Raw genomic sequence first — 27,568 nt, 5'->3', positions numbered from 1 at the left:
CTATTTTTTTTTAGGCGTTAAAAAGGCAAACAGAGCGCTCTGGCGCTGGCGAGGGGCTGTTTGCCTGCCTCCGCCGAGGCCTGGCCAAGCAGACTTGGCTTCACGCCTGAGCAGTTTCTGGAGAGCGGCGCGCTGGAGAGCAGGGGAGGCAGCACCTGGCCCTGCTTTAGGAGCCATCTCCTTTTATTGACAGCCAGATAAGCAGGCGGGAGCCGTGGTGTTTCCAACGCTTCCCTGGAGGACCCTGCCGGGTTGCAGGGAGCCGCAAGCCCCTTAATGGCAGCGGCTCCAAACGCGCCGCGAAACCCCTTCCTGGCAGCGCCCCCGGGGCCGTCGCTACCTGCCAACGCGCGGGACTTGCGCGGCCCGGCCAAGTAAGGGACAGGGTCACTCGGGATCCAAATGGGATCCCTGCCCCGGGTGGGTCCCTGACCCGCAGAGCCGGAGCAGGGGCCGGAGCAGCACCTCTACCCCTGCACCCCGCCAAGCGCCCTCCCCACACCCCCCGCCAGAGCCTCCCTCCTAATGGATCCGGCAGCCCCCGCTGCATCCCAGTCGGGCGGCAGGTTCATGAAACATTTAAGTGCAGTTCAATAAAACTATCGGCGGCGGGGGGGCCTCTTTGCTGATGAATTATTTACCCTGACAAGTGTGTGCAAATGACGGCCTCTCCCTCCCGTTCTAATGGGAGAGGGCGCGCTCGGGGAGCCCGGCCAGGGCCCGCCGGGCCCCGATCACCCGCAGAGGTGCCACGGCGCAGGCGGGCTGCCGGGGCGGGCCGCGCTCTGCCCTCACGTCTCGCAGGGGCCAGCACCCCACTCCGGCAGGAGAGCTGAGGGCTTGGGGGCCACAGCGTTTCCGAGGAGACACGGGGGCAGGTTTTGGGGGCCTCCTTTTCCCCATGCAAGAGTGTCCCTCCTTCGGAGCGCGTTTCAGAAGGGACAAAGCCAAACGTCAGCCTAAATCTCGGCCTGGGAGGCCGGGGATAGGCCCGGCTGCCGGCAGTGCTGGGCTGGGGCGAGCCGTCGGGCCGCAGACCCCGTTTGCCGGGAGGCAGCGGGACGGAGGCAACGACCCCGCCGCTGCCCAAGGGTGGTCCGGTCCAAGGGAGTCCCGTCCCGCGGCCGAGCCCCGGGTGGGGCGAGGCGGGGCCGGGCCGGGCCGAGCTGAGCCGGGCCGAGCCCACCGACGGGGCGGGCGGTGTCCGGGCTCGCGCCGTTCGCGCTCGTGTCGCCTAAAATGTCTCATTAGCTAACTACTGTCCGCCGTGACGTCACCGGGGCGGCCCAGCCAATGGGGGAGGCGCTGGCGTGGATATTAAGGGAAAGTTAGTGCAAAGGCAGCACCCCTCTTTTGCTGTCATTGACATTTAAACTGTGTGGCAGGTTCTTGCGTGGAAATTGGCGACCGGAGCCGCCAGGTACCTCCTCCCGGCCGCGGGACCGCCGCGCCCGGACCCTCCGCTCCCGCTGACAGGTAACGTCTCTGCGCGCCCCCGCGCCCCCGGCCACGGGCCGCTCCCGGCCGCCGGCCCGACGGGAGGGGCCGGGCACCCCGACCCCGGCACCCTCACCCCGCGGGGAGAAGGCGAGGGGAGCGGGCCGGAGCTCCGCACAACAGGTGGGGGTGGGAGGAGGGGTGGGAGGGAGAGGCTCCGGCCGCTGCCCGCCCGTCGGAGGGGGCGCCCCGGGGCGGAGGGGGTGGCCGGCGGTGGAGCCGTTTCCCAAACTTCCCCCCGCGCGGGCGGTGCGGCCCCCTCCCCTCCCCCCGCCCCGTGACCCGGGCCCCGCTCCCTCGCCGTGACCCGTCTCAGGTGGCGGGGGTAGCCGCGGGTTACCGCGCCCCTTGGAGGATCTCGCTCGGCGCCCCTTGGGCCCTGGCGCGGCCGGCTCGGCCTCCGGCCCCCGGGCCGAATGGACGGGACGGGAGCGGGACATGGAGGGTCCGGGCCGCACGGCTCCGCGGAGGGCCGCGCAAAGGAGGGCTGGCCGCGGGGCTGCGGGAGGCGAACCGGGGCGAGCTGCCGTCGGGGGCCGAGTCCCAGCCACCCTTCACCGCGAAACGCCGGCGGCTCGCCGGCCGCCGAGGAGGCTCGGTTACCCTGCTCGTGTTGGAAAGGTCCGGTCGCCGAGAGGCGACCACATCTCTGCCCCCAAGCTCCGGCTTGTCTTCCTAGCCCTGGGTGCGTCTGCTAAATCAGGGCGTCAGTGGGAAAGAGAGGTACCCTATAAATTAGGCCGTTCTTCCTCCGAAATAACACTAAACAAAATAACAGCGTAAAACCTAAAACACCGCTTACCTTTCTTCGAGCATCTCCAAATACTCCTTACGGTGCGTTAGTGGGAACGCTCCCTGTGATGCTTCACCATAATATACCGGTAAATGGACATTCTCCTTCAGTAATAAATCAAACACCATCTATCTCAGATCCTCCTCCCTAATTAGAGATGTTTATTGGAGATGGTGTTTATCCAGCTGTCATGCCGAGAAAAAGCTGTGACATAATTACCTCTGACCAGATAGTCTCTTATATGCATATCTCGCTGACATATAAAGGAATCGGAATGCATTAAAAAAATGACAAGATCAAATGTTGATTTTAGCCGATATAATAATATTTCTGGTCATTAAATTAATTTGAATCCAACTTTTAGGCTCTCCAAATTATGAATCTTGCTATTTAAACTATTTTTTTTTAGCAATTAAATGAGAGGCTCTACCAAAAGGATGGGCAGAAGGAAATATGCCCTGCAAACTTGCCGCGATAAATCAAATACGCCAGCTAAAAGAAAAAGAGCCCTCAACCCCTCAGCCTAATAACACAATTGACGTGAATATGAGGAGTTTCTCTGTCGGTTCCTCGTGGTTTGCCAAGTTGAGGTTTTGCTGCTAATTCGGGAGGCCAGAAAGGTCCTAGATGGGAGAGAGGCGAGAGCGGGACACCCCCTTAACGCGTTATTTTTAACCCCCGCACCTCAGCGGGGCCAGCGCGATGCTCCTTCATTTGCTTTCGTGGCTTTGGCAGCGCCTGCGGAACCATCTGCGTGGGGCTGCGAACGAGCCCTGATAAGCTCCGAATTACTGTGTAATTGAAAATATATTTTTGGGAAAGCCTGGTTTTACAAATATCAAGGGTGTAGGCTTTTGATCCTTTCTGCTGCCTGTGTTCTCCAGTTGCTAATAAAACTCGCATTGAGCTCCTTAGTGGCTTGATTAACAGGCAGATTAACTGTTACTGGGGTTTTGAACAGCTTGTCCCAATCAATAGCATTTAAAAAGCCCGTCAGGATGCGCTAAGCTTTCACCCCCCCGTTCTTTTCTGAAGGCTTTTCGAGCGAGTCTGGTTGCATGACACTTTTCCCATATTTATAATCAAAGGCTTTCTCGTAAAGAAAGATGTGTGTTCGTCTTCCAGTTTCAGAGCGACTTCGGCAAGGTCCAGAAAGCCTTCTTTTAGCCTGCCATGCGAAGCTGTGCCTCATGCAAAAGGCCAACATAAAAGAGGTTAAATCGATTCCAAACTTTTTGCAGATTGTTTATAAACTAGAAAAGCTCCACTTAACTCAGTGTCCTGTGCATTATAGGTTTCAAACACTGTCTCTACATATACAAATAGGCATTAAGTGTCCTGAAGGCAAAAGCATTGTAGTCTAAGACGTCAGGATTTGTGTATCTCTTCAGTTTTAGACCGAACTGGACATGAGGACTTTAAGCATTTTTCTGGGTATTAAAAAAGGTAGTTTGCAGCCCAGATATTAATACAACGAGACGATACTGGAGTTTCTAACTCAGCACTTTCTGCTTTCAACACCTAACAAAATACTAAAGGGAAGCAAACGCTGCTGTTTAATACAAATCAATACCCAGGCACGAGATCATATTTAAAAAGTGGAAATTATTTAATTAGGAAGAACAAACAAAAAGGCGCGTCTTGCCACATATAATAGTTACTTACCTTTGGTTTTTTAAACCAGTTTTATATTACGCCCATTTTTTTCTTTTTGTTTGGAATAGTTAAGCAAAAAAAAAAAAAAGTGGGGGGATAAAAAAAAAAAAAAAACAGATGCAGAAAAATGCTAGTTACATTAATCCTGTGCGGATTTTAAAGTAGAAATCTTCAAAGAGTGCCTAAGTCCATGCCGAGAGCCAGGGCAGCGGCCGCGGGGTCTCACGGCCGCGGGGTCCCACGGCGCAGCCCTCGCTCCGGAAAAGGGTAAAGGGGGGGCGGTCTGCGCCTGCAGGAGGGCAGGGCTTTGGGGAGACGGGAATGCGGAGCACCTCACAGCACTGCTGCTCCTCTCCCCCAGTTACAAAGGCGAGCGGAGTAATTTTAAAAGTGGAAAACTCACTTTCAAAAAAAAAAAAAGAAAAAAAGAAGAAAAAGAAACGGAAGAAAATGAGGAAAAAAAAAAAAAAAAAAAAAAGAAGGAAAAGGAAAACCAGGCCGACCGGGCAGGGAGGGAGAGCGGCGAGTGGCAATCTGCTAGATGGAAAAAGCAAAAGCAAAGCGTTTCCTTGGGAGGTATCCAGGCACGGCAGTCCCGACAGGTCCTGCTGCCCCCGGCGGGGCACGACTGCCGGGAGCGCCGGGGCCGAGGGCCGGCCGCTCCCGCGGGGGGCGGACACGGGGAGCGGGGGCGGCGGCGGGGCCTGAGCGGGGCCGGTCCCGCACGGCCCCTCCGCTGCGGGCGGAGGTAAAATGGCGGCGCGGGGCCGGGCCGGACCCCGCAGGGCTCCGCGCCGGGACAGCCCCGGCCCGGTGGGACGCGGCGGGGCTGAGCGGCCCCGCTCCCACGCGCGGCCCGTCCCGCCCCGCTGCTCTTTCTTCCTCCCAACTTTGGCTCGGGGCTCCCGCTCCGGCGGCGCCCCCCCTCACCCCGCCGTGACGTCACCGCCTCACCCCTGCCCTCCCCTCCCCGCACAGGGAGGGCTTTTTTATTTTTTGGCTGGGTGGGGGCGTTAAAAGTTTTTTTGGGGGGAGGGAACACAAAGCCCGCGGCGCCCGAGGGGAAAATAGCAACAAGATTACGGCTGCTTTATTCTGGCGAGGAGGCGTAAGAAGGTGCTAATCCAAGGGATGGCTAATTGAGAGCTTGTAAAAATGATATTTGCCTGCAATTTCGGACAAAGTGGTTTTTCTCTTTCCCCCCTTTAACGCCCTGTGGACAAGAGTAAAAAAAAAAAAAACGCTCATTTGCTAGAGAGGGAGTGCAACAGGGAAAAAAACCCTACAACACCACCAACAAAAAGAGCAGGATAAAAAAAAAATCAAAAGCCACGGACACGACTGACTTCACTCCAGAAAAAGGACTAGATCCCGGGTTTTAAAATCTCTTTGGAGCCTCCGAGATTGGTGCGAGCTTACAAATCGCAGCCTCTTTCTCTCGCCCGCAGGATGCGTGCGGCGGGACGCCCGGCCTCGGCCAGCGGCAACTAGGACGGGACCGGCTGCTCCGCGGGACGGCTCGCCGGGACGCAGCGGCCCTGGAGGGCGGACACACGGGACACAGGTTCGTACTTCATTTTGGGCTTTGTTTCTCTTCTCTTCTGTCGCTCTGAAAATCTTCCTCGGCGCCCCTGGAATGATGTCTGGCCACGGGCAGGTTAACTTGGTGGCAGATGTTACTTTGGAAAAGTTTTGAGGAAAAGTAGATGAGTTGAGCGCGGGGAGCAGGGGGCTGCCGGGTGAGGGAGGTCCTTGCCCGAGCCCCTGGTGTTGGCAGAGCCCCCCTTGGGGTGCCCCGCAGCCCCACGGCCGGGCTGCCCTTACCTTCAGGGGGGATCCCATCACACCCAAATGCGCCCGTGTGTCCACCGCGATATTCGGCTCCATTTCTATAAAAACGCATGTGTCGGGACAAAACTCGATACAAAACAAGCCCCGCAGGCTGACTTAGGCCTGACCAAGGCGGCAGAGCCCCTCGCTGCTGCAGGTGGAGTCGGCTGGATCTCGGGGCCTCTCTGCCTTCCCTGCATCCTCCGAGGAAAAGCTTTGCTTGGGCTGTTCCCAGGTTGGAGAAAGGGCCGGGGGGAGGGTGCCCACCTCAGCCCCTGCCTCTCGGGCCTCCCCACCGGGCGCGGAGCGGGGTGGTCACCGCGGCACCCCGGCGTCGGGGGAAGGGTAGGGAAGGGAGCGGCGGAGGGACAGGCAGCAGTCTCTTAAGAGCCCATTTTGTGCTATTAGGGAGCGGTGGCAGCTTCTCGGCGGGACCGGGGATGACAGTGCATGACGGCCGGGCAGCCCATTATCCCGCTCCCATTGAGGCGCCCTTTCACTCACATGCAAACTCCTTGGCAGAGTCGTTTGTCTCCTCATTGTACTTTATTTAAGAATGCAATGGTTGTCAGGGCTCTTATTCAATTTCAAGATACTTTATTGATGAGCTTTGACTTTTAGCACTTTTCACATGTCAAGAGAAGTCAAGTGTATGCGGCTACGACTTCATTTTATGCTTTGCGCGTTCATACTCTCCACTTTCCGCGGTGGCTCTTGGAATTTCTTTTTCCTGTCTCTTCTCCTTCTTCCCCTTCTCTTCCCCAAGCCTTTTTTTTTATTGTTTTTCCCGATGCAGACCCCCCCTTCCCCCTCCCCCTGGACCACTCGCCATAACCGATTGGGACACCCTGAGCTCGGACTGGTGCTCCCAGTGTAACCTTAAATGCATGCGCTGAGGGGTTGCTTTAGAGTTTACTGAGGTGTGTCTTAATAGTCCGGCATTCAACAAATGTACTTGTGGTGTGTGGTCAGAGCAGCAAAGTCATTTACTTACTTTCCCTCTTGAGTTTCTGGCAGCCAGTGAAGGGGGTCCCTTGCAAAAGGAGAGGGAAGGAGGGGGGAGCCTCTTCGGAAGGGCACAAAGCGGCAGCACTGCCCAGCGCCCGGCTCTGCCCTTCTCCAACGCCTCCGTGGCATCTCTTTAAAAAAAAAAAAAAAATCAGACCGGCAGCCCTTAGTCAACAAATGGCACGTGGGAGAAGTTGGTGAGTGTTTGGTAAAGGACTCTTCAGGGCCTTTCACAAGAGCCCTCAATACACAAAGTAAATGGTGTATTTGCTCTGCTCTTTCCCGGCCGGGCAGAGCCTCCCGCTCCCAGAGCCGGGAGCGGGGAAGGGGGGCTGCGGCCTCGGGGAGCTCCGGGCGATTCACCGCTGACAAAGCGCCTGTCTCCCAAATATTTATGTCTTTACCATTTGAATGTTATTTTCCCCTTATCTCCATTGTCGGACTGGAGCGAACTGTTTAAATGCAAATTGATCTCCCCCCCCCCCCCGCCTCCTCCGCCATCACTACCGCCACCGCGGCCCCCTCCCCCAGCCCGACCTGAGGACGCGGCTGTCCCCGGGGCCGGCGGGGCCGAGCGGGACCGGGCCGGGCCGGAGGAGCGGGGCCGGAGGAGCGGCCCGGCCGAGCGGGGCCGGCGCGGGCTGCGGGCGGCGGCGGCGGGCCCTGCGCATTCATATTCAAACGCCTGGGCCAATTGGGCCGGGGCGGGCGGCGGCGGCCAATGGGCGGCGGGGAGGCGCTGGCGGCGCTTTGCATACGGCGATATTCGGGTGGGAGCGGGCGGCGTTTGCACGTTGCGGAGTGATTAGTGGGTTTGAACCGCCGGCCGCGGCTCCGCCGCATTTCCCGCTCGGGTCCGGGCGCAGGGAGGAAGTGTTTTGCTGGAAGATGATGACAGAGGTCAGGCTTCACTAATGGGCCAGTGAAGAGCAGTGGAGGCGAGGCAGAGACCAAGGCACACACACATTAATACACTTGAACCATCACCAATCAGCATAGGTGTGCTCTGCCTCTCTCTCCCCACTTCACTCACACACTCTTTTATCTCTCGCTCTCCAGTCACTGACAGCCCATTTTATTGTCAATCTCTGTCTCCTTCCCAGGAATTCAAGATCACACAACCAGCAGCTTCAGTGGAGAAAAACTATTTTGCTGGCAACTCTTTTTAAAGCACCATCATTTCAAATCAGTGCGCTGTTAAACTATTGACAGGAGCTTTGACAACAAGACAGGATGCCTCATAAAGGTGAGTCTGTTCATTTATTCTCCCAACTTCTCCCTCCTTGCATTTTAATATTTAGGCAGGGCTCTCTCTCTCTCACCCCTCCTCTCTCCCTCTCTCTCTCTCTCTCTCTCTCTCACTCTCATATTCCCATTTGCATTCCGGAGAGCTTCCCAGGGAACTTTCCAGCCCAGGAGCTCACAAACTTTCTGCCTTTCACATAAGCCCGTGTCCTCTGGAAAAGCTAAAGCATCTGACTCGGAAACCAATGCCAACACCAGCAGCAGTAATTCCCACGCAGCGTTTGCTGGTCAGGGAAAGCACAAGTGCCGGTGTCTGTGGTGCCGATGCTGCCGGTACCCGGCTCGTAGGGGCGGCGGGACCCGAGCTGGGCTCCGGCCCCACGCCACACCGCGTGGGAGGGAGAGAGGGAGGCAAGCGGCGCCTCGTTGCCCCCCGGGGCGGCCCCGTCCCTGACTTCTGCTTTGTGCTCTGCGGTCTCGGTTAGGGAAGGCTCACCCCTGATGGTAGAGAAAAACACAGAGCGAGCGGCCGGGAGAGTTGCATGGGGAAAAAAAATAAATAAAAATAACCCATATCCTAGGCCAAGTCAGCTCCCAGGCGCGGTACAGGCGGGGAGCTGAGCGGAGCTGAAGGGCTGTCAGCTTTAATCAGCCACCCGGGGATCTTCCCAACTTGTCCCTAGTGCCGGCAACTTTCCCAGCTCCGGCGTGGGAGAAGCGCCGGGGGCGCGGAGCAGCCCGCACCGAGCACGGCGGGCCCCGCCGGCCGCTCCGCACCACCCCGTCCCTGCTCGGCACCGGCGCTCGCCGTGCTCCGGCTTTGGGAAATTTTTTTTACTCCCTCTATAAATCGATATGCTTTAATTGTTTTTTAATTTAAAAACCCTTAACATCTCTCATTTCTACAAGAGCCCCTTTGGTCCACCTCTGCAATCCCTCACTACAGCAAAGCTTTTCTTTTCTTTCTTTTTTTTTTTTTTTTTATTTTTAAAAAGTTGCAAACTCTTCACCATGCAAGAAAAAAAATAATATTTGCTCCAGCGAAGGGCAACAATAAACTTGATTCCTTTTTTTCCTCGCAAGTGCAATTGCAAAACAAATCTGGGTTTGAATTTAACCTTGTAACGCTTTGCACGGAGGGTTTACATGGGCATGCAGAGCAGGAATAATTTCTTGAAAGTTTAAAAACAAACTTTCTCGAATTGATTCAATGTACCTGGCAGAGCCTGTTTTGGAAAACGACAACAACGTACTAGAGAAGAAAAGTGACTGCATCTTCTCCATTTTAGGGGCATAAAATAATAAAAGTGGGCCTTAACAATAAATGTTTATAGCTGCTGACCTTCACCAGCAACTCATCACAAACCGATTCGTTTTTCTTTTTCACGTTTGCTCCGGGAACGCGAAACTTTGCCCTTAACGTCTAATTACGGTTTCTCCGGGAGAGGGGGAAAAAAATGCTCTCTGCCATGAGATTATATGAAGATTTCGAGATTAAAAACCGAGTTGCAGATTAGGCCCGGCCTATTAGGACACGGCAAATTGCATCCCAGTTCTCGGAGGGAACCGGCCGCGTCCCGCGGGCCCGGAGGTGTCGGGGGTCCTGCGGGGTAGCAGCGAGTGCGGGGCACGGCAGGAGAAGGCGATTTCGCGCTCGTGTTGCGGGGCCGGCGGGCCTGGCCGGGGCTGCCCGGCCGCTGGCTGGAGGCGGTGGCGAGTTGCTGAGCAGACACGCAGCTCCCTGCCCCACGCCTCCTCTTACCTTGCTGAAGACCTTGGTTACCCTCGCCCTCTATTGTAAACCGCTTTCGGCTGTGTTTGGGTTTGTTTTGTTTCGTGGCTTTTTTTTTTCCTTCCTGCTTTTTCCCCGTTCTTTTCTTTTAAACCCACTCAGTGTCATTTCTGAGGTCCGTGCGGGCAGAGCTGAGAGCTGGAAGTTTGCTGGTGCCTTTTTGGAGGGCTTCTTTCACCCCGTAGGCCCCGTGTTTATGATTTGTGCATGAAACATGGGAGGAAATTGTGTCTGGAGTAGTGTGTTTCCCGTTCGGTGTGTGTCTATGCAGACGTGTTCGGTGTATTAAAGGGATGACTTCACGTTCAGTTCAGCTGAAGGAGATATCACCACATCTCCATTGAAGTACAGTGTAGCTTGCTCTGCTGCTAATCAGGTAGCTCTCCAAAGAGCAGTAAATATTTACCAGTTAAAGTCTTCATGCTGCGAGAAAGTACTTGTTTGATGTTTATTTTTATGGATTTAAGATTACTAAAAGCTACTTAATAAATTATACCATGGCTAGTCCTGAATGGGGAAACGTGCCTCTTTGATTTCTCCATCATATGCAGGAAGAGTAAAATTAATATTCATTATAGGCGCAAAAGAAAGAGAATGAGTATTTTTAGGCGAAAAAAAAGGGAGAGAAAATGAAGGCTGCGACTATTTCATTATTTTACCTCCTTTTTTTTTTTGCAACCCCCTTGAATGGGCTCTTTATTGTAATTGTCCCTCCCCAATTGAGCACCCCACTGAGCTGTTGTATCTTTTTACAACCCCTAACAACTCGCACCAGTAACACAATTACCGCCAGATATTTATAACGAGAAATTACTTTTCCATTTTCACCCGCGACGATTTTAAATAAATACATGGGGACGCATAAATAAATAAATAAGTGGGCCGGGGGGTGGCGGGGGTGGAGAGGGAAGGAGGGAGGGAGGGAGGGAAGGAAGGTGGCGAGAGGAGGAGAGAGGGAGTAGTGGAAGGAAGGAGAGAGGGAGGGAGCGAGCGAGCGGGGGGGTGGGGGGGAAGGCGCTGGGGACTGTCCAGGCGCTGGGTCAAGGCAGGCACTAATGAAGGGAGAAGGGGCTTGTTTCTCTGCTCTTTGTAAGTTGGAGGGTTGTTGGTCCGTTGAGTTGGGAAGCTGCGCGGCTGGTTAAGGAGCCTGGGTTTCTGCACTCGGGGTTTGGGTAGAGGAGCAGAATGGAAGCCATTGTTCGCTTTCTGTAGGCTTTGTTTAACAGTTCTCACCCCCTCCTGTTCTTACTTTTTAAAGCAGTGAGGCGAGGTAGACAGCGTGTGTCACAGTACAGTGAAAAAGGGGAAGATCTAAAGACCAAAAAAGAAGTTAATCACAAGACGGGGAGTTTGGGGGAGAAAAAGTTGCTAGTGCCGCGCGGAAAGGGGAAAAAAAAAAAACAAAACCTCGAGGAAATACCCGGAGGTAAAAATGGAGCCCCGCTCCTAACACGCAGGGCAGCCGGCGGAGGGTTCCCCCCGCCATCCCCCCCTCGCCGCCGGTGCCCGCGCAGCCCCCGCGCAGCGCCGCCCGCCCCGCTCCGCTCCGCTGCGCTGCCCCCGGGCCGCGTCCCGCCGCCCCGCACACCTTCCCGGCGTCGCTCCACACTTTTTAATGTACTTCTTCTGCTTTGTCCTAGAGGGAAGACTTTAACTAGTGACACGCAGATGTGCGAGTCCCTAAATTGTATGAGAGGACAGTCCACCCCGCTTTCAGGCAAGTTTAAAAACATGACTTCGGACTCTCTTTGTGATTGTTGTCGCTCCACTTAATACACCACCTCAGCGAAGAGCACTAACGACGAGGCAATACGCCACCTGCATGCAATTAAAACGAGAAACCACTTGGCGGGCTGCTTTTCTTAATTTTTTTCCCCTGCGAGTTAGGGATACATATGTACATTTTTGCCTTGAGGTATTAAAGCCCCCAAATCCTTAAACTAATCGGGGGAAGATGCCTAAGATAACAAAGTTAGCCGGTGAGATATTAGCCTCTCTGCAGCTTAACTGTGTGCACTGCCTCCCCTGATTAACGCCTATTTTGTCACTGATAGACTGCTATAGGCGACCCCCGTGGGATACTGCTCTATCAGCCCACCATGCAGAACAGTAAGTGACTCCGCGCCCCTTCGCGGCCGCGGAGGGCAGGCGGGGCGGCCGCGGGCGCGCAGGAGCGGGCCGGCAGACCGGGGCGGAGGGCTCACGCCGGGCCGGGAGGGGAGGCGGCTCCACCGGGAGCGGGGCCCTGCACGGCCGGGAGTGCCGCCCGCCCCGTCGGGGTGCGGGTACCTCCGTGGGCGGCGGGGAAGGGGCCGAGAGCACTGTCGCGGCTCTCCGGCCACTGGGCCAGGCCCGATTCGTGGCCCAGGACCTGGCTGCGTCCTTACCTTCTCTGCAGTGGGAGTTGGGCAGAAAAAAGCCACTAAGTGTTAGATGCACTTCCTCGCTGTCTTCTGGATTTATTTGCTTCCCGATTCTGATGTCTCTGTGGATTATTAATTTTTTTTTTGGGGGGGGGGCATTTTTGTGGTGTTGTTGGGGTTGCTGTTGTTGTTTAAGACCTCGTGGATAGGCCTGCGCTCTTCCCAGAGTGGAAAGCGCTGGCACAAGGCAGGAGCACACGGAGAGCGCGTCGGGTGTGGTGGCCGGCAAGATGCGGCCTCTCTTTAGGCCCCGGAGAAAGGGGCTGCGCGGAGGTCGGAGGGACTGGGGGTGAGGTCCCAGCCCGTCCGGAGTAGGTCCCATCTGCTCGGGATGCGGATCTTCCGCGGGGTGGGCTCCACGCACTGAGGGGCCTCTTATTCTGCACGTGCAGCGGCGGCGACGAGCGCAGGTCGAGTTGCGCAGCCCTTGCGCGGAGCGGTCGGCCCCCACCCCAGTGTTCCTCTGGAACCTGACAGGGGATGCGCGGGTCCGGGAGCCCTTTATCATCCCACTGTTAAACCCGTTAATAAGTTGTCCCCCCTTGTGAGAAGCATCCGGAAAAACAGAGGGATTTCTCAGATACGCCTTGCGTGAAGCACTTTCTTTTTGCTTTTTTTTGCCTTTTTTTTTTTTTTTTAATGGATTTTTTTTTTTTAATTTGGTTTGTTTTGCTGTTAGTTTGTGGGGGTTTTGTCCTTCTTTTATCTTTCGGGGCCACTGCGTGCGTCTCCGTGTGATGTATTTTAATTTATCCCGAGCAAAATCTGAGCCTGGGCAGCCCGGGGAGGGTTTTACCTGCACCTCGCAAGGACGGCGGCAGCCGGCCTTGGCCGTGGCGTGCCGAGGGTTTATGGTAATGGGGAATGCCTTCACTCGGCCGTTTGGGATCGCCACTGCAAAACGCAGAAAAGATATCATTCGGGTGAAGCCTTTATTTTGTTTAAAGGTCGCGGCGGGCTCTTCAGGCTTTGTGTTAATAACTCCTGGGTGTATATGGTGCAGAGCATCCAAATTGACACCATATGTTTTCCTATTAGATGACTAGCAATAGAATACAAGGCGCATAATCATTGCCACTGGGCGAGATCTACACCGCTCTCCAGGGAAATTATATAATGATTAAGGCTTAACCTTTTAAGTGAAACTTTGATTTTGCTTTCCCCGCTGCCATTTTTTATGTCGGCGAGAGTCCTCCCGCACGCATTTACGGGGACGAGGGGGCCGGTGGCTGAGGAGCGGGGGGAGCAGCGGCGGGACTGCGCCCCCGGCCGCCCACCGCCGCCCCGAGCCGGCCCGCCCGCCGGGGCGCAGCCCGCCGTCCCCCGGGGCGCAGGCGGGGAGGGACGCGGGGCTCCTCTCCCCGCGGTGGGAAGCGCAGGTCGCAGCTCCGGCCGCGCTGCTGGGCCGGGGCGGCAAATTCCCCAGCCCCGATGTCACTTCGAATCCATTGCGCGGGGAGCGCGCCCCCTCGGTGTGTCCGCGCAGAGCCCCCGGCTACCGCAAACCGCAGCCTCCCTCGGAGGGAGAGCGAGTAGAGTTCAATCTAGTCTGAGTGATATCCAAATGCGGACAGAAAGGGTCGTTTTATCATGCTACTATTTGTCGTGACGATGCAATTTTCAAAAGCAGAGTACTGTCATAAAGTGACACGCCTGCCACAAGTGCTCCAACTGATCTTTTCAATTAGCCTTCCATGCATGATCCGGGGCGACTTCCGCCTATTTCCAGAAATTAAGCTCAAACTTGACGTGCAGCTAGTTTTATTTTAAAGACAAATGTCAGAGAGGCTCATCATATTTTCCCCCTCTTCTATATTTGGAGCTTATTTATTGCTAAGAAGCCTGGGCTCTTGGAGTCAATTTATCAGGAGGCTCCAAAGAGAGGAGAGCGGAGAGCGCGTAGAGCAGAGCTTCTCCAGGGAGACCTTCCAAAGCCTGGAGCTTCAGGTTGGGCACTGGCGAGGCAGCCTCTCGCTTTGCTTTTGGCGAAGCGAGCTGCGGCTGTGCGGATGCAGGCACGCTCGCTTGGGCTTGGGCTTTGGGTTTTTTTTTTTTTTGTGTTTTTTTTTTTTTTTTGGTGGGGAGGGGAAAAAAAATGAAAAAGACAAAGCAAAGGAGAAACCCAAGGAGATCCAGCCAGGAATATTCTGGGCTTTTGGGTTGGGTTTCGGGGTTTGTGGCTACCGCGGGTTTCGCAGACGCAGACGGGGAGTGCGCCGAGGACGCATTTTTGGAGCCGCGATGGCTCCTGGGGAGCAGAGGGAGAGGATGGCGGCGGGGCCGGGGCCGGACCCCGGTCGGGAGCGGTCGGCCCTGGTCGGGCGGAGCGGAGCGGAGCGAAGCGGCGGTGCTGCGCGGGGCGGAGGGGAGCGGTGCGCTCGGTCGCTCGGCGGGGGCTGCGCGGTTCGGGCGGGAGCGGAGGGTGCTATGGTGGGCACTGTGCTTCCCGCAGGTCACAGCGGCGTGAACCAGCTCGGCGGGGTGTTCGTCAACGGGAGGCCGCTGCCCGACTCCACGCGGCAGAAGATCGTGGAACTCGCTCACAGCGGCGCCCGGCCCTGCGACATCTCCCGGATCCTGCAGGTGAAGGCGGCGGCGCCCCCCGTCCTCCCACCGCTCCGTCCGCTCCGCTCCAGCGCCGCTGTGTCACCGCCGGGCGCCCGGGCGCTAATGCGACCCCCCCACACCCACCCACCACCACCACCACCACCACCACCCGCCTTCCAGCCTAATAAAACGATCCATCTGCTTGATTGTTGCTGCAAATAGACCTTTCGATGCGTATATATATATATATGCCTTTTAAAATATTTAAATTTTTACTTTTCGTTCTCCCTTATTTCCATCCGGTGATAACCTGTGCTGTCGTTACAGTTAGTTTGCTGTAATAAACTGAATTATACGGCTCGGCATAATTTCAGTTTCCTCTCCTTCCCTCCTTCCCCCCCGTATTTACTTATGATTTTGTGATATCTGTATGCATTTGGCGTGGCTTACTGCTTTTTTTTTTTTTACCTTTTTTTTTTCTTCCAAAAAGCAAAACAATACCCCCCCCCCCCAAAAAAAAAAAAAAAAAAAAAAAAAGCGAAAAAAAGGAGAGAGAAAAAAGAACCCCCCTCAAAGCCACGCTGTTCTAGCCTGGAATCTGTCCTTACGGACACTCATGCAATTTGGCGCAGTTCAGGGGTATTTTGTAAATGTAGGTCTTGAAAACCCCTCACTCACCCCTTCCCCCGCAAGTCCTTTGGCTAAGAGCAGTGAGAAGGATGGAGACTAGTCTGGTTTACCTATTGTTCGCATTTAAGGCGTATTTTAACATTGATACTAAGAGAATTACATTTTGACCAGATGATTTTTTTTTTCTTCCAAATGTTTTTAAAGTATCACTTTTGTAGAGGGTAGGGCCACGAATGTAATTTTTTTTTAAGAAAAAAAAAGACTCTCTAAGTAAGTTCTCATACCATTTAAGGTATATTTTTGTGTTATAGACCCATGCAGATGCAAAAGTCCAAGTGCTGGACAATCAAAACGTAAGCTTGTCATTGTTTAATGCATACTTAAACAATTTTATTTTTGTCTTGAAATTATTAATAATGTGATTTTCTGTCCACTTCCCTATCCAGGTGTCGAATGGATGTGTGAGTAAAATTTTGGGCAGGTATTACGAAACTGGCTCCATCAGACCCAGGGCAATCGGAGGTAGTAAACCGAGAGTAGCGACTCCAGAAGTTGTAAGCAAAATAGCGCAGTATAAACGAGAGTGCCCCTCCATCTTTGCGTGGGAGATTCGAGACAGATTACTATCAGAGGGGGTCTGTACCAACGATAATATACCCAGTGTAAGTTCATGAAAAAAACCTTCCTGTGTGCTGTGTACAATGCTGGGTAGCCGTAGCGAGCCTCTGCTTCCTTTGTTTTGGTATCAGAGGAGAGAATAGCAGGTTCACATCATTTGCATGTGGCAGGGTCAGACGCATTTTTTCATACAGAATCTGACAAATGCCTTTAAGGAGGGAAAAAAATAAAAAGCAATATGCGGGTCACCCCTGCGCCTGGCGCCTCAGGACTGCGAGCATCAGTCGAAGCCATCACTCTGGTTTTGCAGGGTTGGGTTTGGGGCTTTTTTTTTCCTTTGCTTTTTTTCCCCCCCTCCCCCGTGGTTTGTTTGTTTGTTTGCACCACCACAACCACCAGCAGTGAGCGAGTCGGGGCGGCTGGGACTCGGCGGTGCGGGGCGGCCGCAGCGCGCAGCCGGCGCTCAGGGAAGCCTTGACTTGCGCCCAGGTCGAGCCGCCCGCTGCGCAGAGGGACGCGGGGGTTGCGCGGATGGCTGGCGGGGAGCGCGCTACCGCACTACCATTGCCTTTCCTGTCCTTTGCCTTCCAGGTGTCGTCGATAAACAGAGTCCTACGCAACCTGGCTAGCGAAAAGCAACAGATGGGTGCCGACGGGATGTACGACAAGCTAAGGATGCTGAACGGGCAGACGGGGACCTGGGGCACCCGACCCGGCTGGTATCCCGGCACCTCGGTACCTGGGCAGCCCACACAAGGTAAGGGACAACCCGGTCGTCGCTCCCCAGCCCGGGGCGGCCCGGATCGGCTCGGTTCGGCCTCGTCCGGCGGAGATGGCCCGGACGCGGGTCCATCTTGCCCCGTCCCGGGCCGCCGGGCTGAGAGTGGCGGGCGTTCGTCCCGCCGCCTCCCTGGGCGGCTGCGGGCAGGTGGGTGAGGGGCCGGCGGCGCGGTGAGCGTCCAGCCCCGGCCTCGGCCCGGCGGTGGGCAGCGGAACCCAGCAGCATACGCTCGGCCAAAGCCGCGTCCGCCGAGCTGCGGTGCCGGCAGCCGGGCGGGATCCGGGGCTGAGCCTTAACCTCGCCCATCACCCGGTAATTAGGGCTCCCGCTCCCTGCCCGGGCCACCTTCCCGCGCCGGGATCTCTCCCCAAAGCCTGGGCGATCGGTAACTATCTCCGTAGGGCTGATTGTAATTCCTCCTCAATGGACCCGAAACAACTTTGTAAATATAGAAAACTGTTTATCCTGAAGATTAATAGGTATTTGTTGTAGGAATGACAAGGGGATAATATGAAGGATAATGGGATGTTACGTTACATACTTAAGATGGTTAATGGCTTCTTTTTGAATACGGGCTCTGTTGAGGCTCGGCTCTCCCTGGCTCTGGTCATTCCTTTAGAAGAGGTGTCTATATACAACAACCTGCTTTTTGTTTTCACCCCGCAAGGAAAAAAAATCAGTAACAGTGTGCGGAATATCTGGTACAAAGGATGTTTCTGTCACACGCAAGAATTTGTTATGGGAACAATTCTGTCGCTATGTAATTGCTCATTAGAGATCGTTTTGTTTCTCATTAAGGCGACATGAATAAGCGTCTAGTTGAAGGAGACAGCTGTAGAAATGTTCCACAGGAGACCTCTGGACACGATATGGCACCGCTTGCCAATTAGACATGTCAGTTTTAAGAGAAGAAAACAGTCTATGAAGGACACTAGAAAGATAGAGCGGAGCCCTCGCTTTCTCCCACCCCCACTTTGGTGGTTTTTGTTGTGGGGTTTTCTTTTTGCATTTTGCTTTGCCCGATGTCCACCCCAGGAACCGGGGCGGCTCCTGCCGCCAGCCGCCCTCGCCTCGCCCCTACCTGCGGCTCCCTGGCCCGGCCCGGGGTCTCTCGGCGGGCCCCAGGGCCCGGCGCCCTTCCCTCGCTGCCCCGCGCCCGGGAGCCGAATGCGGGGCGGTGCTGGCGGAGGGCAGCGCACCCAGCGCCCGCGCGGCTCCCAGCGCCCTCCGCTCCCGCCGGGCCGTGCTTTTGCGGTTTCTATGTTTTTCTTGGGAAAGGCATTAAATGGAGAAATTTAGGGCTCCCCGCAGCAGAGCGGTGTTCGGAGGCACAGCCCCTGCGCGGGTGCGGTGCGGGCACACGTGGGGCCGGCGGTCCTTGGCAGCACCCGAGCTGCGGCAGAGCCGCCTGTGCCGGAGGCAGGGGCTGGGGGGGTCGGTGGCTCTTTGGGGGCCAGTGGTGGCCCCCTCCCCTGGTGTGGGGATGAGCGCAGTTTCCGCAGGGGAACGCGGGTCCCGGGCAGGAGCGTGCGCGGCGGGAGGAAGGACCTGGGGAGCCCTCTCCTAAATCGCAATATCCGAAATGAAGCGGTGCGGGGCAGGGCTGGCTCGGGCCGGGGGCGCGTGTGTGCGTGGGCAGCAGAGGCGAGGGGGAGGCAGGCAGGCACTTAAAACATCCGCATGGCAAAATTAAAATTAATAAAATGGATTTCCTCTGGAATATTCATGCTCCCTCTAATGTTTTTCCCTTGCAGGGGTATGTTACTGGATTTTAAGAGTCCATTACTCAAAAAGCATAAGGCGAGGTTAGGTCTCAGAGGGGTACAAATATGGTCTCAATCTGATAAACGCCATGCAGCAGTGAATAAAATAATGGATACATGAGGGCTGACAGAACAAAAAGAGACATCTCTATCCGGGAGAAATTCTCCAGTGATTTAGTGGTTTTAGGGATCACCGAGACACTGTTTCTTATCTTTTTTTCTCCCCTCCCTCTCTTATAAGACTAAAGCCTTCTATAGGATTTAGACACTTTCTCTTTCAACAGATGCTACAATGTTTTGATCCCGGCTCTATAGCTGAGAGGTGCTGCAATTGGTTTGCTATCTTTTTTTGCTTGTTTTCCGCCTCACTGATTAAGACACTAAGAAACTAAGGAATGATTTTATTTCCCAGCGTCTTTTTTTTCTTTCTTTTTTTTTTTTTTTTTTTTTTTTTTCCGGGAAACAAATCCTATACCCAGCGTCAGATGGTCTGGCTATAGGATAATAGGGACGGACATTCACTTGCTTTCTTACGGATTAGGTCTGGAAGGTGGAACAGCCCTATTGAGATCGCTCCTTTTAGGGGCTTTAAAAAAAAACAAAACAAAACCAAAAAACAAAACAAAAAACAAAACCAAAACCCAAAGGAAAAAAAAAAAAAAAGGCGTGTGTGTCTAAAAAGAAGATATCTTAATTGTCCAGGCTGGGGTTGGAAATGACCATAAGCGAGTTTGGGGGAAACTTTCAGCTGGCTGAAAGATTTTGGGGAGATTGGGACCACTCGGAGACGGGGTGGCAAAAAAGTATGGCCTCAAAAGTTTGGAGCTAAAGGGTGGGGGTCAAGGGGGGCGCCCGGTTCGGGAGCGGTCCCGCGGCTCCCTCCGCTCCCCGGCAGGTTCGGGGCGCGCTGCGGGGCCCTCCCGGCGCGGGGGGCCGCGGCCATCCCGGGCGGCTCCCCCCGGCCGCCCCCCCGGCACCCGGGCGCTGCGGGCCCGGCCCGAGCGGACAGTGATGGATGAGGGCGGTGGCGGAGGTGAGCGCGGCCCCCGCCGCGGGCGGGCGCGGCCCCCGGCGCTGCCACCCGCGCTTGGCAGGGCGCTGCCCCGCCGCGGCGGCCGTCCCCGGGCCCGGGGCTTTGTGTGCCCTGAAAGGCGGCTCCCCCCGCCCCCCCGCTATTCACCCGCCGCCGGCCGCCTCAATGGGGCTGCGGCCGCCCATATGGTGACCACGGCCGCTGAATCCCTGTGTTTAAATGGAGGAGAAAGTTCGGGTTTTAAAACATTTCAAAGTGGTTGAAAGGGTCCCACCAGATCCTGTCACAATTCCCCCCGAGCTTTGAAGACCAGGGCCATTGTTCGCCGATTATAAATGATATTACTTTAAAGTTGATTTCCCACAATATTTAAAGGATGTCGCGGGAGTGTCGCTATTTATTTTTGGCGTAACTTTTCAAGGGAATTAGCATAAGTAGCCCATGCGTCCCTCACCCCGGCTCCCTCTTTATGCGACATCAAAACGCCTCGAAAAATATGCTTTGAAAGGAGAGGGAGAGCTCATTTAGGACAACGACTTCTCTGCTTCGCCAGCAGCCTCCGTCCCTCCGGCCCCGGCAGCCGGGGGTGCCCGCGGAGCCCCCCAACACCAGCCGGCCCCGGGCCGCAGCCGCCTCTGCCCGAGCACCGAGCACAATGAAACTTTCCCCTGTTTAATGACAGAAATTACATTAAAAGTGGTGGAAATGCCCTAATTAAAAATGGACCACTTAAATGATATGCCAAACGTTCAGCTGCAGAACAGCGTATTTAGCTAGTTAGTGAACTCGCTACTATTTCTTTTAAAATTACATGTTAAAATTTTAAAAGAAATCTTACTTTTCTCTGGTGCAACACATTACAAAGAATGGACAGTCCTTTTATCTAAATATAAAATTCCATTTTCAGCAATTATAGCCTGTTCTTGGTGATGATATAATTACAGCTGTGCTCAGTAATAGGTGTCAAGGCAATGCACACTCATACAATAGTTGAATAAAACTGCAGAACAATGCAGGCACTTCTAAATTCACAACCTTTAAAATGAAATTGACTGTGCAGAATTCAAATAAAAACTGGATAAATATTTTTTTAAAAAGATTACAAGCTTGGTTTGGTTTCTTAATAGCATTTTCTGCAAACCTATCAACATCTAATTGATTAGATAGGAATTACTGATTATAGATAATCTGAAATACTGAACATCACTATTTTAAATATAGCAATAGGTAAATAAATGCAGCAGACAGAGGAGACTGCCATGGCACTCCAGCAGGGATTCATGGAAAGAATCAATTTCAGGGGAAAGTATTTTTATGCAGGTTTTATTCCAGAGGGAAAACAAAATGAAATTAAGACCAGGTGATCATAATTCCTCATCTCCGATGCTTACGATAAGGCTGGAAACTGAAATGTTTCTGTGTTACCCATGTCATCAGCGCTGTGTTGCTTTGATACCTGAGACATTTTTAAGGGAGGGTGTCAGCAAACATGGCTGAACTTGTTTCCAATTGCGTTATTTCTCTGATAGGGATCTTAAAACAAAGGTATCTGCATTTCACTTTCTGACTCTTGGTTCCACAGATGGCTGTCCGCAACAGGAGGGAGGAGGGGAAAACACTAACTCCATCAGCTCTAATGGAGAAGATTCAGATGAGGCCCAAATGAGACTCCAGCTGAAAAGAAAGCTGCAGAGAAATAGGACATCCTTTACCCAAGAGCAAATCGAAGCCCTTGAGAAAGGTGAGTGACATTTTCCTATGGCTGAAGCAGGAGAGAAAAGCAAAATGTGCCCCGACTACGTTAACAGCTGAATGTAAGCACAGCATTCCTGTGCCTTATATATATGTATATATTTAAACTCTGTGTCTCCCTCCATGCTCTTTTATTCACGGAGCTCCAAATATTCATTAGTGGCCGTGGTATGCCCTGAAAAGCTGTTAAAATGGTTTTCAAAGGCAAGGTCTTCAGGGCACAGATCATACCGAAACACCGATGTGGCACCCCGGGCTGCGCTCTGCGGGAGAACTCTCCTCCTGTCCGCTGGGCTGCATCCCTGGCCAGGCTGCATTTCCAGGGAGGTGAGGGCAGGCAGGGAGCTGGCAGAGCCCTCCATGCCTGTCCCTACACACGCTCCTCATCCCCAGTGCTGTCGCTGCCCGGGGCTGGGAGCAGGTGCCCTTTTCCCTGACTGGCCTGGGCGCACCTCGCCTCTGACCTGCTGCAGAGCTCTGTTCTCGTTTTGCGCTGTTATTTAGCGAAGTGCCATTTCGCTTCGTGGTGACAGGGTCAGGGCTGCCTTGGGGACCCCCTCAGTGGAGGCAGAAGCCCTCACTGCTTCTTGAAAGATGCAGATTGCACCCAAGCCCGCCCATCCCCATAGCAATATTCCCCAGCAGGCAAGGCGTCCTCCATCCTAACACACAGACAGAAAGCTCAGCTTTGCCTTTACAGTGATGCTTTTTAAGAGCATTTAGAGCACAGGCAGTGCAAGAACAACTCTGATTTTACAGTAAGCTGCATTAACTCTGCAACTAATGCAAGACTATTTTCTTCTACAGAATTTGAGAGGACCCACTATCCCGATGTGTTTGCAAGAGAGAGACTAGCTGCTAAAATAGACCTGCCTGAAGCAAGGATACAGGTAGTGATTTGCTCTGCAATTATAACTATTATTGTTTTTACTATTACCATTCTGATTTTGTTACTCCTGGCTTATCAAAGCACAGGGCAACCCATATTTATGATCAGGTATTTGCCCATATCCCTCTTTCAGGAAAATAGCAGCAGCTGGCTTTGCTTTCACCCGCTGCTTTGCTCCACTGCAAGCCATGGCCTTGAGCTACGTGGGGGAGGCCCCGTGCCTCTAGTCCTTGTAAGGTCACTCACGTCTCTCAAATGCTGTATTTCCAGGTGTGGTTTTCCAACAGAAGGGCCAAATGGAGAAGGGAAGAGAAGCTGAGGAACCAGCGAAGACAAGCCAGCAACACTCCCAGCCACATTCCCATCAGTAGTAGTTTCAGCACAAGCGTTTACCAGCCGATCCCACAACCAACCACCCCCGGTAATGCCATCAACCCGCTCACGTCCATCCATCCTCTGGGGAAAATGAGACTCTTGAGACTGTATTGCCAGTTGTGACTGTGGTTAAACTAATGTGTCCATCTATCTGTCTATTCTATTATAGTTTCCTCTTTCACATCAGGTTCCATGTTGGGCAGGACGGACACGGCGCTCACGAACACGTACAGCGCGCTGCCGCCCATGCCCAGCTTCACCATGGCCAACAACCTGCCTATGCAAGTAAGTCCAGTGCCACACCATGGCACAACATTCCCTCGGGACTCGGTGGCCCCTGGGGTGTGTGGGAGTGTGGGTGGGGGCCCTTCCTCTGCGTGATGAGGGATTGTGGACCCAAACCATGCTGCAGGGAAACAGGCACCCAAAGGCTTCCTTGGCATCTGGAAAGTTGACCTATTTGGGAGAATCAGAAGGGAAAGGGCACTGAAAGATGTGGTGCTCAACAAGCATTTTCCCCAGATTTTGAAAGAGAAAAGTCCTCAAATTTGCAAGGCAAAAAATCTGGGATAAAAAATGCTATTTGGAAAAAAATGTGGTTAACCTCTGGAACTCACTGATGCCATATTGTGGAAATTGCTGCCTGAATAAGCTGCTGGAGGGATCCGACCTTCTGGGTGTAGGTAACGTGGCAGCAGCACATTAGGAACACCTGAGAGAGGGAAGGATGTGATTAGCATCAGTGGTTATGCCAGCTAAGCCAGAATTGCAAGAGCTGTCAATCCTCATGCCTGAAAGCATTAGCTGATCACCAGCTGGGTTAGGAAGAAATCTATTCCTTTGGGGTCTGTTTCTATAGACCTTTCAGATGCAAAATTCCTCCTTTTTTAATGGTGGGGTTGGCCTAGGAAGGTGCTGGCCAATTACGGGAGTTTTACAGCTTTGTCTGAGGCGCACAGCATTGACCACTGCTAGAGACAGGCGAGCAGATTAGAGAGCCTGACTCCTTCGCTGCGGCAATTACGATGTTACTAATTGCTGAACCAAAATTAACCAAATAAAGTTAGAGTCTTGCAAGTCTATGGAAAGAAATGATGTTGGCTAGGTTGCTGTTTCGTGACGTTGGAGGCTGGCGGCGCCGTTCCCGGCAGTGGGCTGGCAGCAGATGACAAAAGATCAAAAGGCTGATACAGGAGGGGACCCTTGGGAAAGCAGGAGGGCCCTGATTCACCACTGGGCACCTGGGCAGGGACACAGCACGTGTGAGCCCCTCTGGAAAACGCTGCCTACGTGGTCACTGTTGCAGGGAAGCAGTGTAGGAGAGGGAGACTGGGCAGCCGAGCCATTGGCATCTCCCTGCAGATGCAGGGAGCGTTGCTGGTTCTCCCAAAGCCCAGCATGCGTGCTCAGGAACTGAGGCTGTCAGTATTGCTGGAGATGGTGTGTGCCAGGGATGTGCACACAGGAAATATGTGCAGACGTGTCGGGTCTCGTGCGCTCAGAGTGGGAATTACTCATCCCGCTTCCTGCCTCCTTGCTGCCTCCCGGGGTCAAGGCTGCCCTGGTCCCCAGTCACCCAGCAGCCTGAAGTAGGCAATGCCCCTGCTTGGTCCCTCCCTGGCTCTGTGGCATCCCTCAGCCCCCAGCTGCTGCCCCTTCTGGCAAATCAGGTTTTAGGGGTTGGATCTGAGGTAAATGGAGATGTCTATTCTGAGGTGTTGCTGGCATGGGTTTGGGGTGACTGGCTCTGATGGGGATCAGTGTGCATGTATGTGTGGGTTTGGGGATTCCTCTTCAGAGCCTTGGTCCCCCCAACCCACGCATGGTCCGTGTGTATGTGCCCCAGGCTTGCAGGTGCAGGACCAGCCTGTGTTCCTCCGTGGAGTAATTTTAGTTACAGCACCAAGTGTGAGGTAAGATGCTGACCCTGTCTCTGGCTGCAAATGGTATGAGACATCTTCCTTTTACATGGGTATAAACGAGGGCAGCACTCAGGCTTAGGGATGTAACAACTCAGTCAGCATCTAGATGTAGGGATCTGCTTGCCAAGGATGTCTGGAAAAGCACCAGCGACCGTCCGTGTTGGTTTTTAGACCAAAAGCCTCCGTGAAGGGGCTGCTTGGTTGGGCTCCTATTTAGGTCTTTACATTGGGGTCCCTGAATTTGAAACTTGAAGCTCATTTTTGCTGCTGCACGCTGCTTCTGAGGGCTGGCACGTCCATGCCGAAGAAAGTGATGCTGTCTTTACTTCCAGTGACACTGAATACTTTGTCCTTTGCTCCCACAGCCCCCGGTACCCAGCCAGACCTCCTCCTACTCTTGCATGCTGCCCACCAGTCCATCGGTGAATGGACGGAGCTATGATACATACACCCCTCCTCACATGCAGACACACATGAACAGCCAGCCCATGGGCACCTCTGGCACCACTTCCACAGGTGAGTGGCTCCATGCTCCCCCAGCCTTCCTGCTGGCGTGGTTTCCTCGCTCCAGCCACCAGGCTTTTCACATGTATTTGCTGTGAGAAGTCTCTCCCCATCACTGGGGGAGGTCTCTCTGTTGCTGCCATACCAGACAGAAGATGACAATATATAACCTTGCAAACTAGAGCAAAAATTCTGATTTTTAAGCTGCTTCTGGAGGGCTAGATGGAAAGAAAGATGATTAACAGAGGTGGTATTGAAATAGCAGGACAGGGGCAAGCTCTCTAGGGAGCCCCCCATCCCTCAAAATCTTCCCTGTATAATTAAGTTCTAAATCAGCATTTATTTCAGCATTAAATTTCAGCAGAGACATCCACACTGGTGAGGTTAAGGGTATGTGAAAGTGTTTGCAGGACTGGGCACATTTTTATTGTGTCTATGTCAGACGTCATTTATTGCTAAAGACTTGAAGTCATCAAAGAGGCAGGGAACCTGTAGAAATATTAGCCCATGCATAAAAAAGGCAAATCAGGGTAGAAAGGGCAAGTGTCAGCATAAATGGGAACAAAACAGACACTCTTCAAAAGAATAGAACTGTTCAGTGTGTTTTGGGCTGAATTCTCAACTGATACAAACAAGCTGAGGCTCTGGCGTTTATCTCAAAGCATGACAGTTTATTTATAACAACAATCAGTGAGATGTGCCTAGTTTTAAAAATATATATACTCCCCAACCCCCAATTCCACAGGCCCATGGATGGTGAGATTTAATGTTTACTGGAATACAAGCTCAAATCTGTGAAACTGTAAAGCAAAAATTGTGCTATGTACAGAAAAACTAAAATATCCATTTTCCCTCTCAATTTTCAGGTCTCATTTCCCCTGGAGTGTCAGTTCCAGTTCAAGTTCCTGGCAGTGAACCTGATATGTCTCAATACTGGCCAAGATTACAGTAAAACATGTGTTAATTCCGTAAATGACTATATGGACAACAGTTGGATGTTCAGCAGTATTTTATAAAGGAAGAATGGCTCTCAGAGTACTTCTGTACTGCAACTGTGCCCTATGCTGTAACACATGGAAAAGACTTTCACATGGACCTTTGTACACTGAAGGCATTATATCAGTTGGAACAAATCTTCATTTTGGTATCCAAACTTTTATTCATTTTGGTGTATTATTTGTAAATGGGCATTTGTATGTTATAATGAAAAAAAAAAAAGAACAATGTAGACTGGATGGATGTTTGATCTGTGTTGGTCATGAAGTTGTTTAAAAAAAAAAGAAAAGGAAAAAAAAAAAGAAGCCATGATCAACAAGCTTTGCCACGAATTTAAGAGTTTTATCAAGATATATCGAATACTTCTACCAATCTGTTCATAGATTATGGATTGATGTTCCAAGTTTGTATCATTCCATTGCATATAATTAAACCTGGAACAATACGCACTAGATTTATGTAAGAAAAATATCTGTTGGTATTTCCAAAGGTTGTTAACGGCTGAAGCTATGTGCAAACAGGGGTTAAGAGAGAGCTTCGATGAAGAAAAGAGTTTGATAGATAAAAGGTAGATTGTGTCTTCGATATAATCCAATTTGTTTTATGTCGAAATGTAAGTATTTGTCTTCCCTAGAAATCTCCCAGAATGATTTCTATAATAAAGTTAATTTCATTTATATTTGACAAGAATATTCTATAGATGTTTTATACACATTTTCATGCATCATACGTTTCTTTTTGGTCGGCAAGAGTTAATTGTTCTTAGATATAGTTGTACTACTGTTCACAGTCCAATCATCTTTGTGCATCTAGAATTCATTCCTAATCAATTAAAAGTGCTTGCAAGAGTTTTAAACTTAAGTGTTTTGAAGTTGTTCACAACTACATATCAAGATTAACCATTGTTGATTGTAAAAACCATGCCAAAGCCTTTGTATTTCCTTTATTATACTATTTTCTTTTTAACCTTATAGTGTGGTGTTGCAAATTTTGTTACTGTGTTAGGTTAATCTCATTAAGTTTTATTTTGATTTTATTTTCAGTTTTCAGTAAGGAGGGGTTCTTAAGAAACGTTTTTATAGACTTTCAGCCTTTCCACCAGCCCGTAATTTGGGCTAACAAAAAGAAGATAGGTTCACGTATCTAATTGCAGCTGAGAGCAGGAGGAGGTTGTTTATTTAGCTCGGGTTTCTGGGGATACTCTAAATGAACTCCAGAATCCGGCAGAATTTCCAGAGGGGAGTTTGCACTGTGCCAGTCAGTGGTGGAGGCGCAGTGCACGCCCGTGTCTGTCTGTTGTCATTGTACCTAAAGTACGTATGGACACACATACACGCAGATATACATCCCTGACTTCGAAAAATTGTTTTTGTTAGGATGCTTAAAAGGGAAAAAACAACCCAGCTGTGTTTTTAACAGGCTCTTTGGGAGAGTGAATGCCATCCCTTTATATTGCCACACAGCACAATCTTAGTGTAATTTTCCATTGAACTTGTAACCTGGTTAATACCTCA

The 27,568-nt window shown here is 52.6% G+C and overlaps 1 protein-coding gene across 3 annotated transcripts; it reads left to right on the top strand.

Moving 5' to 3' along the window:
* The first annotated feature begins 1,327 nt into the window (after positions 1 to 1,327).
* On the top strand, positions 1,328 to 26,177 carry PAX6 (paired box 6). Of its 3 annotated transcripts, XM_069015900.1 has the most exons (15): positions 1,328 to 1,476; positions 5,395 to 5,510; positions 7,888 to 8,030; positions 11,462 to 11,538; positions 11,876 to 11,930; positions 14,067 to 14,191; positions 14,697 to 14,827; positions 15,868 to 16,083; positions 16,631 to 16,796; positions 21,199 to 21,357; positions 22,176 to 22,258; positions 22,528 to 22,678; positions 22,802 to 22,917; positions 24,920 to 25,070; positions 25,925 to 26,177. In XM_069015900.1, exons 4-15 carry the CDS (start codon positions 11,490 to 11,492, stop codon positions 26,008 to 26,010), a joined length of 1,488 nt encoding a protein of 495 aa, XP_068872001.1. In that variant the 5' UTR covers positions 1,328 to 1,476; positions 5,395 to 5,510; positions 7,888 to 8,030; positions 11,462 to 11,489; the 3' UTR covers positions 26,011 to 26,177. The 3 variants fall into 3 exon arrangements, with proteins under 3 accessions (XP_068872001.1, XP_068872000.1, XP_068871999.1); XM_069015899.1 differs by lacking the exons at positions 1,328 to 1,476; positions 5,395 to 5,510; positions 7,888 to 8,030; positions 14,067 to 14,191 and having other exon boundaries at positions 11,500 to 11,538; positions 15,868 to 15,882; XM_069015898.1 differs by lacking the exons at positions 1,328 to 1,476; positions 5,395 to 5,510; positions 7,888 to 8,030; positions 14,067 to 14,191 and having other exon boundaries at positions 11,500 to 11,538.
* The last annotated feature ends 1,391 nt before the right edge of the window (positions 26,178 to 27,568 follow it).

Source organism: Aphelocoma coerulescens, chromosome 5 (assembly GCF_041296385.1).
Source record: "Aphelocoma coerulescens isolate FSJ_1873_10779 chromosome 5, UR_Acoe_1.0, whole genome shotgun sequence".
NCBI classification, from domain to species: Eukaryota; Metazoa; Chordata; class Aves; order Passeriformes; family Corvidae; genus Aphelocoma; species Aphelocoma coerulescens.
This window is presented reverse-complemented; position numbering and strand designations above follow the sequence as displayed.